Source organism: Vigna unguiculata, chromosome 9 (genome assembly GCF_037176805.1).
Source record: "Vigna unguiculata cultivar grain cowpea cultivar isolate G323 ecotype 2 chromosome 9, ASM3717680v1, whole genome shotgun sequence".
Taxonomy (NCBI): Eukaryota; Viridiplantae; Streptophyta; class Magnoliopsida; order Fabales; family Fabaceae; genus Vigna; species Vigna unguiculata.
The window spans coordinates 4902944-4916517 of NC_140800.1; the positions used below are offsets into that span (position 1 = coordinate 4902944).

The 13574-nt window shown below is 31.1% G+C and overlaps 3 protein-coding genes across 4 annotated transcripts; 1 reads left to right on the forward strand and 2 right to left on the reverse strand.

Annotated features, from left to right (window-relative positions):
• The first annotated feature begins 1831 nt into the window (after positions 1–1831).
• On the forward strand, positions 1832–5958 carry LOC114163277 (uncharacterized). 2 transcript variants are annotated; one of them, XR_003599395.2, is made up of 5 exons: positions 1832–2165; positions 2403–3196; positions 3328–3429; positions 5497–5574; positions 5683–5958. XR_003599395.2 is itself a non-coding variant. In XM_028047492.2 (4 exons), the coding sequence occupies exons 1-3, from the start codon at positions 2072–2074 to the stop codon at positions 3421–3423; spliced, it is 984 nt and encodes a 327-aa protein (XP_027903293.1). In that variant the 5' UTR covers positions 1832–2071; the 3' UTR covers positions 3424–3429; positions 5683–5958. The 2 variants fall into 2 exon arrangements, 1 of the variants encoding a protein (XP_027903293.1); XM_028047492.2 differs by lacking the exon at positions 5497–5574.
• Positions 5959–6490: 532 nt separating this feature from the next.
• On the reverse strand, positions 6491–7727 carry LOC114164328 (membrane protein PM19L-like). The gene is made up of 4 exons (XM_028048963.2): positions 7524–7727; positions 7223–7442; positions 7023–7068; positions 6491–6784 (listed from the first exon to the last, which is right to left on the reverse strand). The coding sequence occupies exons 1-4, from the start codon at positions 7648–7650 to the stop codon at positions 6695–6697; spliced, it is 483 nt and encodes a 160-aa protein (XP_027904764.1). The 5' UTR covers positions 7651–7727; the 3' UTR covers positions 6491–6694.
• A 657-nt stretch (positions 7728–8384) lies between these two features.
• Positions 8385–9907, reverse strand: LOC114164594 (large ribosomal subunit protein eL32z-like). The gene is made up of 3 exons (XM_085666547.1): positions 9754–9907; positions 8784–8964; positions 8385–8683 (listed from the first exon to the last, which is right to left on the reverse strand). The coding sequence occupies exons 2-3, from the start codon at positions 8897–8899 to the stop codon at positions 8554–8556; spliced, it is 246 nt and encodes an 81-aa protein (XP_085522673.1). The 5' UTR covers positions 8900–8964; positions 9754–9907; the 3' UTR covers positions 8385–8553.
• Between the last annotated feature and the right edge of the window lie 3667 nt (positions 9908–13574).

Sequence of the window (13574 nt, forward strand, 5' to 3'; positions counted from 1 at the left end):
AGCAAAAAGAAACAAGTTTATTCTTAACTTTTTTGTTGAATAAGTTGATCGTGAATCATTGTGGAAAAAATGTGTTTTTTTGTCTTTAATTAATTTGTCATTTTTAGTAAATAAATAAAAGTTATGATACAAGGAAGGGAATTAGAAATACAATTACCGTTTTTCACCTTTTTCATTCCTTAATTAAGAAAAACTCGTGTACATATTACTTATACAAATATGACAAAACTTAAATTATAAGACAAAACAAATAAATTGATTATAAAAAATAAAATATATGTGTCCACTTTTTGGTGAGATGAAAACAAGTGTCAGTGTCTCATGAATCATACATCAACTGAGTTGGCAGATTACAGACCCCTCAATATCCTTAAATCATACTCACACACACATAAAAAATAAAGATAAAAAAATTATAAACACAAAATAAAAATAATGTGTGGTCCATTTTTCACATCCCATTTCCCATTCATTCCCAAATAGATTCCAAATTTTGAATCTAGCAACACAATCTCAACCTTTCAAAAACCAGTAACATAGGGGTAATTTATCTATAAATAATAAATATTATCATGGAAAATTTTTGCCATATTGATATTACTATATATAAATTTAAGAGATATAGAAAATTTAATATATTTAGTTTTAATTACAAAAATTGAGTATACATAGCTACCGACTCTTATTTATATGAGGGTTCGTGACCTCCCCCAGTTACTTCTTCAAAGATCATAAAGTCCTTTCCTTCTTTATTAAGTCTAAATAAATTCTTATTAATATCACAAAACTTAGCATCACTAAACTTAATTGCAACTTTTTCTTTCGCAAATCATACATTTTTAATAAAAAATTATAACTCAATTCATCATATTTGATAAACTAATATTTATACCATACATGGAAAATTTAGTCATTGAATACACAATTTAGTTTTTGAAAAGTTATTTTAGTTCCTAAATATGTTTAAAAATCATGGGTTATATTTAGTTTTAAAGTTGTATAGAACTAAATTTATTATAATAAATACTTTTAAAGACCAATTTAACTTTAAATCAAGAACTTTTATATTATTAATTATGGTAATATCAAGAATAAACTTAAATTTTACATGATTAAAAACTAAATTAGGTTTTCATTTAATAATGTAAAATTAGTCATTTATGTTTTTTTATTTGTTCAAGCTAACTTCGATTATATTTTGAATTCCCTTCAATTTTTATGATTTAAATTATATCTAACTATGTAAGTTTGATTTTTAATTATTAAATTTAATATTTTAAAATTAAATAAACATTGCATTTTAATCAATTTTTACTTAAATTTTTTAAAATTGTCCTTTTTATTTAAATTATTCACAAATTGTACCAACGAGATTGTGTTTGAATCTTATTAGTTTTACCCAAAATTAAAAACCTCGTATTTTCTCTCTTGAAAGTCTATTTTATTTAAATATTTGCTTCTAAAATTTCAAAATTATTTAATATGAAATTCTTAATCAACCGACAATTATTTGAATATAAAAGAATATTAATAAAAATAGATGATAAAGCTAAGTCCACTTAATTTTAAAAACACGGTTAATTAACTTTTTTTAAAAATAAACTCAATCATAATTCAAAACTTAAAAATTTAACAATTAAGAGTTTAACTTTTATACATTATTGATATAAATTTTAAAATGATTATTATAATAATAACCAGCAAGAATTAAGTCTAATATATAATTTGCATATGTTCTTATCTGAGTGAAAATAATAGAATCTGAGTCACAGAATCCAAGTGTCAGCAGGGAGTGAAGGATATATCCCTTCTCAGACCCCATCATTTTCCTATTACCAAATTTCTAACACAAAGTTCTCCTTTTTCATTTTTTCTTTTTGTAATTTAAGAGAAAGAAAAACAAGATCTCTCTCCCACTTCACCTTCTTCAACCTACTACCTACTTCTTTTGTGCAACTTGTCTCTAGAACAGCTCCTGAATCTCACACTAAAAAGTAAGAGAGAGAGTGAGAGTGAGGGGACAACATCCCACCATTTGAGGCTGCCCCTATTTTAGTCTCTACCCTCAATCATGCCATCAGGTGCTAAGAAGAGGAAAGCTGCCAAGAAAAAGAAGGAAAAGGGAACGGAAATTAACACCAACCCTTCAACTACCAACCTTCAAGGTACTGTTTTTCACCCTACACTGCTCAACTTTATGCATGCAAAGCATACCCTTTTCAATTTTTTTATCTTTTTGGTTAATTTTGGGCAGATGGGTACCTTTAAATTGTCTTTTTTTTCTTAAAGATTAGATTTTGCTGTATAACTGAAGGATTTTATGATTGAAAGTGTTTGGGGGTAATTGGGGTGGTTTGATTGATAATGGTTGTGAAACTGATTGATTCAATGACCAATGTTAGGGAATGATGAGGTGAAGTCACAGGATGAGAAGGGAAGTGATGGTGGTGAGGGTGGTTCACCTTCACATGGAGACCATGATCTTGCTTTCAATGAAGAGGAGGAGGAGGAGAGAGACCCTTCAGCTGCTCAACCATCTGATGCTGCTACTTCCAAGGATTTGGAAGCCAAGATCGGTGAAACTGAGGGAGGAAAGGAAGGTGTTGTTGTTGTAGAGTGGGATGAGAAATCTGAGGAGAATTCTGAGAGCAAAGATGTGAGTGCAGGGCTCGTTGAGTCTGCCAAGGAATCCCATCATGGGAATGGAAAATCTGATAGTTCAAGTGATGAAACCGGAACTGTGACAAGCTCAAAGGACGAGTCCCATGATTCGATAAATGAGACAGTTGCATTCGGTGAGTTGGTTAAATCGACGGATTCTTTGCATGCAAAAGTGTCGCCAGTTACTCAAAACGTACTGGCTGAGACTTCTGATTCGGTTGCAGAACCTTCTAATGAACCAGTTAAATCAGTGGCATCCGTACCTGATGTTCAAACCATTCATAATGATAATGCTTCATTAGAGAAATCAACTGGATCTCAAGTCGAAGCAACCGACCTTGCTGTGAAGAAAAATGAGGATGAAGAGCATCCAATCACTGATCAGAATGTCAGAACACTAAGTTTGGAGGAACCTAAGCCAAGGGAATTTGACAATGAAGTATCAGCATCTGTGTCTCATAGTCCTATCCCTGAATCTACTCTTGGTGCAGAACATGTTAAAGATTCTGATGCTCCAGAGAGCTCTGAAAATCAGGTTCTTACATCTTTCTCATTGCTTGTATTATATAGTCTGTATCAGTTTAATTAGACACTTTTCGTAGTGATAATCCTTTTTTTGGACTATTACATTAAATCTTTTTGTTTGCTGAATCAATCAATATGCAGGCTCTTGTATCATCATCAGTCCCGCCTGTGATGCAAAAGACTTCCTGGTTGAGTTGCTGTGGACTATTTGATGTTCTGTCTGGCTCCAACAGATAAGTTGAGGTTGGGAACTATTCTGTCTTCGAAAATTATATTTTTGAAGCTTGCATAAGATTTTCTTCTTATATATATGTGTGTGTGTGCGCGCGCTTCCTTGTACTTGTTTGCAACTGTTTAAGTTGCTTACCCTATGGCATTGTTCTTAACTGGTCCAATTTTCTTCCATTTTCTATTTTTATGTTTTCAATGATTAGTTTGCTGGTTTTGTTGTATTCTCCAATTATTGCTAAGTTAACTTTTTCCTTCTTTTTTGGCATCTTTTTTTTTTATTATTATTTTCATTCATGACTTGTATTATTTTTTTTTTGGTTATGTGTTTCATCCATTAATGGGATATGCAACAAGGTTAGGAAATGACATAGTTGTGCCCACTGAAAATCAATATAACAAATGTAGAGTGAATCATAATGTATTCAGGAAGCAAGTATGGATGATTTAAAATTTCATTTAATTTGTGGCTGTTGGTTTGGAAATAGAGAGTACATTGAGACCCACAAATTTGTTCACACAGTCATAAGTTAATTCTGTCAATAACATCGACGTTTTGGGGCTAAAGAAGATGAAATAACTGTTTAAATACTTGACCTGAAATTATGAGTTGTTATATGTAAGCTCTAGAATAGATTTTGTAATTTACTATCTCAAAGAAACACCTACTGTGTGTGAAGTGTGATAAAATTATTGGCTTAAATTGAAGTTATTTCAAGGCTATAGCTATCTGCTCAAGACTCAAAACAGTGTTGTAATTTCAAGTTTGGGTGGGTAAAGATTGAATTTTATGCGTCTTGATCAATGATATTTTGATATTCTCCAAGAACTTTTTGACCTTAGAATAGTGTTACTAAAATTGAACCAGCCAATTTGACTAGTGTAACTGGAAACTGGATCCATGGGTTTATGAGTATATGAAAAATTATATTCATAAATGTCTATCACTAAAAATAGGCTTAATAGGTTTTTTGATTCCAATATTTGAGGGGTTTATTCAATGTGATTCCTTTTTTTATGTCATCCTCTTTTTATTTAAAAGGAGTGTATGTGGTTCCTTCTATTAAATTGGTGTTGACACTGTTTGGAATGTGACTACGTATAGGCTTCTCCAACTTTTCACTCTCCAATTTTTACACACCGCAACTCTACGGCTACCTCCGCTACAACCACTGTTCTAACTACCCCACCTCCAGGAACACACATCTGTTTATGGAGGCGATTGTAGAGGTGCAGTGAGTAGGAAAAGAGAGTGAAGGATCGGAGAAGTCCATAGTCAATGAGACTACATTGACTCCTTTTAAATAAAAAGGAGATTCAATCGAGGACTCACATTAAATAAACCCCTCAAATATTGGGACCTAAAAACCTATTAAGCCTTAAAAATAATCTAGATGATAAACATATCTCATACAAAACATATAATAATAAATTTTAAGTAATAATATCCAAAACATAAAACACGACCAAAAGGGTTCATACTAAGCACCAAGTTGAATAGCAAAAGGAAGACAGTTGTGAGCAATACAAAATGTAGAAGATCAAAATACCGAGTGTAAGCGCCGAGACAACTAGTGTAGAGGGTGGCAAGGGTGTGAGGACGACGACTGCAAATGATTGCAAGCGCACTGAAAGGGTGGTGAGTGCCTATGGCTACAAATGAATGTTTGGTGGTGACATCAAATGACATAGTGTTATCAATATATTTTACCAAATTAGGATTCAACTTAATTATATAGGATCCTAGTTACATCGGAAAATGAATTGTGGAATTTGAGCCTAATAAGTACAAAACTACATTAGGCTTGTCAGATTGATTAGTTTGAATCTAGAATCCTTGTTGTCATTTGGATTACCATAAGAATGTAGCACAAGGGTTATGATTCTTCCTGAAAAAAAATAAAGTGTCTTAATATTCTGAAGCCCGAACCTTGGTAATGATTTCAACTGAGGTGAGGGAGTATTCTTATTTGTGGGCACACACATAAAATTCATGAAATTGTATTATGGAATTTATCCAACAAATTTGTATTCATTTATTGTTTTAACCTTCTGTTGCTTATTTTCAATTCATCTTGGTAGAGTGCAGATCCTGTAGGTTTCAAGAATGAAGACTGCCTCTTCACTTAGAAGAATTGTTTGCATGTTCTGTTTAAGAGAGTTGTCTCTATATTCTCTACAATTCCCTCTATATTATCAGTATACATTTTGAAATCATCATCATGTACAGTTTTTGTTGACAACATTGGCCACTTGCTTCTGTTGCAGAAATACAAGCACGGGGATCTCATCAGATGGATCAGACTTGTGAAAACTTAGGACTTCATTGATAAATTTTTGTGATATTTTAATGTAGATGTGTTTAGATTTTCCGAACAATAATGGGCACAGACCCAACTACATAATTCATGAGGTTTATCATCCAAAGATTGTTGTCGTAAGTAGTTGTGTTAGCAACAGTTCCAGCTTAATATACCCAAGTACTTGAAACTTTTCAAACTACATTTTTGTAACTCTGCAATTATATTATTGTTCTTAGACTTATCTCCCTCTTTTCTACCATGTAACCTTGAAACTTCTATGATAGTTATTTCATCTTCATATTCTTTCAAAGTCACATCCTCACAATCAATTGGTACCCTTTGGTTGTTTCTTGGTATAATCTTAATTATGGTGTAGGTAGTTTGGCTTAATTGAAATTTGTAGATTTTTGGTCTGTCTTGGCTACTTTAGGTAGGTGGGGAGATAAGGGAAGAAAAGTAAGAACATAACATAAGATGCAATAAATGGAATGAAAAGAACGATGAATGTATATTAAAAAAGTTAGTACTCAACTCATACTTTTGAATTCCTGACAGTATAACATGAGAAGGTGTCACTTTCTGCATAACTAGTAGGTTTAAAAGGAGATTCAATTTGTAAAGGCGACATATTTGTGTTCTATAGTTTGCTGGTGCTTTTAAAACAGCATCAAAGTTTTGTTTGAACAATCCTTTCAATGAATTTAGTTTTCTATCGTTATCACTGTATGTGATCGACATATCGTACTTCCAGGAACATTCGAGAAAAATAGAAATCAAACAAACAAGAAAATGGTATAGAAGATGATGAGTTAATAATTTTGTACACAACTTATTCTTATTACGCAATACAAATCCATTCATGTAATTAATAAATCGCACAGTTTGTAACTGTGTTGAAAAGAAAAAAAGAATAAATCAGAGGGGAGAAAAATAATAAACAAACTATGACAATCACAACTTCACATCAACACTCCAATTTATCTCCTGATTGAAGCAGCACCATGGATAGCTGCTATGTAGAAAAGCTGTGTAGCAGAAAGTATAATCATAAAAGCCTCCATTGTTTTCTGCAAAAGCTCCACATTCCAAGGCTTTTAGTGAAGGAAATTATTCTCTAATCACATTTCATTCAAATTCATTTATATATAAAAATATCAGCCTAAGACTATAAAATAGTTAACACCATTACAATAATTGACTAAGAGATTAATCAGTATAATATAAAAAATTATAAAATTAGTGTTACTTTTCGCAGATGATAAATTTAAAATATGACAGTAAATAATGGAATTTTCTTAATCTTACCAGGCGAGAATTTCTGACGTTAAGCTGAATTTCTTTGCAAGCGAAACTGCATAATTATGTCAGTGATATTAGTAACTATGATACAACAGAAGCTATTTTATGAATGCAAAGCAAAATTACTTTGATGGTGGCTATATAATGACTAAAACATTAAACAAATGTATTAACTGGAAAATCAGAATGGGGGAAGACATTATTACCCCATGGCAAGAACAGTGAGAGCCCATGCAATGGAAGCCACTGAAGCTGCAGATGGTAAGGTCTCAGAAGTCCATGAACGGACATGATTGAGTCCTGTGATTAATGATCCAACACCAGCAACTCCAGCAATCAAAGCAAATGTTACAAAGAATCCAGTGGCAGCATTTCCCATTGGGAAGTATATGGGTGAAAAATGAGCTGGTAGATCAAATCGTGGACCTGCATGCATGCATATTATTACAGGACTGAAGAACCATTCACAAAATGATTTTTTAATTCACCCATCACTGCAGAATTTACCTATGACAAAGCCATGATCAATGGCTCTGTTCATGGCCCATCCACCAATGCCTAGAACTATGACATACATGCAGAAGTTGAGACCCAGAAGAAGGGTGGCAATGGGCTTCATTTGGTCGTTAGCCATGTTGAGAAGGAACAAGGAACAAACAGAAAGGGTAAAAGGTTGTCAAAGGCTGAAATAGAGAAGAAGAATGTGTTATGTGGAAGTGAGGGAGGTGTTATATATGGAACAAGTGGATGAAAGGTTTGGTTCTTTACTTGCTAAGGCTGCTACTTCAAAAGGGCCATGCAGATAATGCCTCATGCTTCAAATTCAAGGCAAAACACCAAATATGATTCTTACTTGCTTCATTTTTTTAGTTTATTTTTAGTATTGCTACCTTGTTGAAGGGCCTAGTTGTTCCTTTTCCAAGGCAAGTCATATTCTTTGCCTTTTCAGGACTCTTCTCACTACCAAATTATTGCAATCATTGATTGGTACCTATCCTTTTCAAATCAAAACACTTATTTACATATTTTCCTTCATTACGTACCATGTTACATTCATGTAAATACATTATAAAAAAATGTATGAGATTAATTTGAGTATAGGATTTACTCCTTGTCTTCATCTTCCTTAAATAATAAAATAAATATTTTTTTTTTATTTTAATTCGCAAATCTTATAGGTCACTGCTTCTTTGATATTTTTAAATCGTTCCATTCACAAACATATCATCGCCATATCGAGTTATTTACCAATAGTTTTAGAAGAATAAACCATTAGTTTACTATCGTGGACTACGAACACACCACACTGTTTATAAGGCACAGTAAATGCGCTCTCAAAAAACAATTGACTTTAACTACAACTGAATATTAACTCAAAATTGGGTAAAATAATTTGTAACAGTAAACATTTCGCGACATAAAAACGTATAACATTGCAGCATGTTTTGACAATGAAAATAGCAAAAAGCAATCAAAATCAAAGTGTGTCAACCGAAGCTCACTACAAAACGTAAAATCGGCTCCCAGACATTGGGATCTATTCATCTTCCTGGCTGCGTAATCTGGCGGTTTTGTTTGTCACAACTACGTCAAGCTGAGCAGCTCTCTCAACAATGTCCTTCCTCTTCCTTGTGGACACATTGTGAGCCATCTCAGCACAGTATGTCCTGAGTTACCATAGAAAGCAAAAAAAATCAGCAAATGTGTACATAATAAACCAAAAGAAAAGTATGCATTCAACGAAATTCGTAAAATTAAACTAGTCACCTGTTATGCATCATGAGAAGTTCAAGGTCTTTCACATTGTGGACAACAAATTTCTTGAAACCATTTGGAAGATAATGGCGAGTTTTCTTGTCTGAACCATAACCAATGTTTGGCATCAAAGTGCATCCTTTGAACTTCCTCCTGACACGAGAGTCAATACCCTTGGTCTGCGCCAGCTTGGCTGTTAAAACACAAATGGTAGAACATTGTTACTCTATTAGAACATTACGACCTATTTCCAAACCGTTTTAGACATCTTTATTCGAGAATATTATCTAACCTACATTCACATATCAAAAGTATAATCCTACATTCACACATCAAAAGTATAATCCTACATTCACACATCAAAAGTATAATCCTACATTCACACATCAAAAGTATAATCCTACATTCACACATCAAAAGTATAATCCTACATTCACACATCAAAAGTATAATCCTACATTCACACATCAAAAGTATAATCCTACATTCACACATCAAAAGTATAATCCTACATTCACACATCAAAACATCAAAAGTATAATCCTACCTTCACACATCAAAAGTATAATCCTACCTTCACACATCAAAAGTATAATCCTACCTTCACACATCAAAAGTATAATCCTACCTTCACACATCAAAAGTATAATCCTACCTTCACACATTTAAACTAGTTCATATTAAAATTGATGGATAAATATGATCATACCTCATGAAAATTAAAAATAAACTTCTTAAACATCAATAATAAACAATGCAAAACAAAACCATAACTTTATCAACATATACCAGTACCAGACTGCAAAACACACCCTATATACGTAAACTAAAATATTGGTGCAAATTAAGAATAGGCAATAACCATCATCATCATTTCAACCCAACTGGCAACAATGAACTTCGTCCAAGTTCAATCTTAAGTTCAACCTAAAAAAGGCTTAACAAAACAAAGAACGTAAAATGACTATAGTTACTGACTAACCTTGACGGAAATCATGCGAGGACGCTTAAACTTCTTCACGCGCTTCTTCACAACCCTCCTCGAGAGCAAGGGTACCGCCATTTTCACTAACTTCAATTAGTTTATCTAGCGGAGAAACTTACTTCTCAATATTTATATATAAAAGTTAAGATGACATAGGGTTTTTACATAACCGGACCCAAATCCGACCCGGTTCTTTACATTTTGTCTCGGTTATAACTCTTGTTTAGTGTTGGACTGGCCTGCGAGAGGCATCTTCTTCCCCCTCTAATTTTTTACTGAACCATCAAAAATTTAATATGTATTTATAAGGTAATTATGAAACCTTTTTATATTTTGAAGTACAGGGGAAATTGATGGAAATGAAGGAAAAAATTATCTTTATGAAATTATTTTGAATATAAACGAAAATATTTCAAGTCTAGTAACTTAAATTATATATATACATAAAATCATTTAATTAAAAATAGAATAACATAAATTGTAAATTAATTATTATAAAGTTATAGTAATATAAAAATTTACGTTATTAATAGATTTAAATAGATTGAATGTTTAAAATTATTATTTCAATTAATTACTTTATTTTTCGTATTATACACACAAATATATATTATAAAGGGTTCAAATTAGTATTTTAATTTTGTAATTTTTTATTGGAAAAAACTTATTATTCTTCACCTTGTTTTATTATACACGGCTCTAAGGTGTATTTTTAGTGACAATTCCAAAATTTTATTATTTAAATCTTAACTTCAACTTATAAACTCTTACAACAGGGTTAGTAGTGAAAGAATAATTAGCTTCAATGTTGTAATATCTTACTAGAATTCTAATGCATTTACCAAACACTACTAAAATTATGAGAGATTATAATAATAAGATTTTAAAATTATAAAATAAAAAATAATTTTAAAAAAATTATAAATGACAAAAATTAAATTTTTTCTACAAATATAAAAATATAACTCTCTCATCTTATCTGTATAGATTAAAAATATATTTAATCATAACTTTATCATGTTGAATGCACATGATAAAATATTTACACATAATTATTTATAATAAATAAATTTATTTAAATATAGATAGTTATAATTAAAATTATAGAAAGTAATTATTTTTGAAGATATATTTATTTTTTTATAAGATTACTTTTAATTATTTTATATCCTTACAAACCTTAAATTGATATGAAAAATTATGATTTAGATAATCATATTTAATTTTGGACAAAATTAATTTTGGCTTCCTATTTATCATAAACTCGAAAATCCTATAATACGTACAAAAATATATATGTACAGATAAATTCTATAATACGTACAAAAACTATATATATATATATATATATATATATATATATATATATATATATATATATATGATGTATATAACCCTTTAGCACACTCAAAGACATATATGATGTACATAATTCTACAGTACTTACAAAATCATAGACACAACCTTATAATACAGTGTATATTATACAACCTTATAATACAATGTATATTATGTACAAAGTTTCATAATATGTACAAAAACATATATTATGTACATAATCTTAAATATTTTAAAATTAATTATTATTTTATCCTTTTCAATATAATATCATTATTTTTTTTTTGCTACTTTTGTTGAAATTGGCACACTGGAACTGTAGAATTTTATAATTGTGCTAACATATATCTTTTGGTAAATTTTCTCCAATTCTGACTAGACAATTATAAGTTGTCATCAATGCTGCTGTGCTGTCTTCATTCAGTACGGAATTTATAACAGCTGTATAAACTTCTTCTTGAGAGTAGGTTGTAGTCAAGAATCTTTGGATTGTGGTAATCAAATCTTGACGGCACACTTCCAAAATTTGATCCAAAAGTGTTGGTCTTCAATCACCCAAGTACGTAACTCTTCTGATAGAGAAGAAAAGATCCATGGTCTTAACTTTTCCTCCTTCATCAGATCTTCTTCTTGGATACTTTCTTTTTCGTCTGGATGGCAAAAACAACAATTATCTGTTTCTTGCAAGAAACAAGTTGCAGTTTGATGGGCAATTCATCTGTCAATGACAGAAAAGGAGGTGTCAGGTGTTCATGACCACAAGGTCGGAGTTCTAGGCTTGGTCTCGGTTGCCCGCATGCTAAGGAAAGTATAAAAGGAGACGATGCAGGATGCCGCGGAATAATTCTTACTAGTTGGCAATGCTGGCATAGGATAGAAGAGACCGATGCAAAGCAGAGACAGGGTGGAAGAGGAGGACAATGGCATCGTGGAGGAAGAGCACGATGACGGTGCCGATTCAGAATCGGCAGTGATAGACAAGACGGGCACAGTGGTAGAAGACATAGCCATTTGAAAGAAAAAGTTGAGTATAGAAAGAATGAGTATGAGAAGAGTTGTGTAAAAGATGACGCACACAAGGATAACTAATTCAACGGTTAACAAATATTTTCTAACTGTTTAACGCATATTCAATAGCAAGACAGTTGTCATAAGTATTAGTCAATCATTCGCGAGTTTAATTTTTGAGTTAAAATTTGTGAAATTCAGTCGTTTAGTAATTAAGCCTATTTTTATGTTTAGATCTATATCATTCGCGAGTTTAATTACGATATATATATATATGCTTAATCTTTAAATTTAAATGAAAAATTAAAATTTATTTTTATTTTAGAGTTTAAATATAAATGGATCCAATTGTGTTAATTTTTGTATGTATTAAAAGTTTTTCCGGATTATGATTTTAGTTAGAATGTATCAAATGATTTAAACAGACGTCAGTTTGAAATATTGTTTGATACATAAAAAATTTAATTGAATTAGGAAGATTATATTTATAAGAATCGAATTGTATTAAAGTTTAAAACTTAAATAATTATATATTTATAGATTAAATTATTTTATTATAATTAATAATTAAAACTAAGTTTTAATAATTTAAATTACAATAATATTAGATATTTAGGTCCTTAATGTAAGTCGGGCTCGGCCTTTGGACCAAGTCGACTCGGCTCCACCTTATGTGAGGGTCATTCTATTAACCTTCGCTCCAGACCAACTAGGGTCGTCCTCGACCCGGGCCGACTAGGCTGGTCCTCGACTCAAGTCGATTAAGCTAGTCTTCTGATCGAGCCTACCTAGCTCAACCTTGGCCTATGCCGACCCGACTTGACTTTCGCCCCAGCTGACTCCGCTCACCCTTCGCCTTGGGCCTACTCGATCTGACCTTCGTTCCAGGTTTACTCGACTCGACCTTCGTGAGTGGAGTGAAAAGAAGTTAAATTTCAATTTTCTTATACTTTTGAAAGTATTTGAAATTCTTCTATTTTATTCATTTGAAATACCTTCCAAAATTTCTTAAATTTGAATATTTTTTAATTACTTTATCCAAACAAGTTATTTTAGTATAAAAAATTTTAAAATTTTAAAATAAATGAATTATCCTTCTAAATTACCTCGACCAAGCAGAACATTCATGTTTTTACCCTTTAATTGATAGTTTATTTAAATTTATCCATTTTCAAAATTAAAATAATTATTTTACTATTTTATCTTTTAAAAGAATTTTTAATTAAATTTAATTGTTTTAAAGGTTTATTAATTACTTACAATAAAAAAAAGGCACCTCCGTGTAGTTTATGATTTTAACTAATATAACAAAAAATTAAAACTTTTAAATATTACTTTAATTTTTAATTTTAAAAAATTATGAATTCATCTCAAATGCTTTTGATCCGTCAGTTTAAAGAGTTAAATCGAACAAATAAAAATATGAATTGAAAAAAAAAAAAAAAACTCCAATTTAATCAATTAAATTATGA

Coding starts and splice junctions, on each gene's coding strand:
- LOC114163277 (XM_028047492.2), top strand. CDS start 2,072: ATGCCATCAGGTGCTAAGAAGAGGAAAGCTGCCAAGAAAAAGAAGGAA. Junction 2,166..2,402: donor TTCAACTACCAACCTTCAAG/GTACTGTTTTTC, acceptor GACCAATGTTAG/GGAATGATGAGGTGAAGTCA. Junction 3,197..3,327: donor CAGAGAGCTCTGAAAATCAG/GTTCTTACATCT, acceptor ATCAATATGCAG/GCTCTTGTATCATCATCAGT.
- LOC114164328 (XM_028048963.2), bottom strand. CDS start 7,650: ATGGCTAACGACCAAATGAAGCCCATTGCCACCCTTCTTCTGGGTCTC. Junction 7,443..7,523: donor TGATCATGGCTTTGTCATAG/GTAAATTCTGCA, acceptor GCATGCATGCAG/GTCCACGATTTGATCTACCA. Junction 6,785..7,022: donor ACGTCAGAAATTCTCGCCTG/GTAAGATTAAGA, acceptor GAGCTTTTGCAG/AAAACAATGGAGGCTTTTAT.
- LOC114164594 (XM_085666547.1), bottom strand. CDS start 8,899: ATGCCAAACATTGGTTATGGTTCAGACAAGAAAACTCGCCATTATCTT. Junction 8,684..8,783: donor CTTCTCATGATGCATAACAG/GTGACTAGTTTA, acceptor ATGGTAACTCAG/GACATACTGTGCTGAGATGG.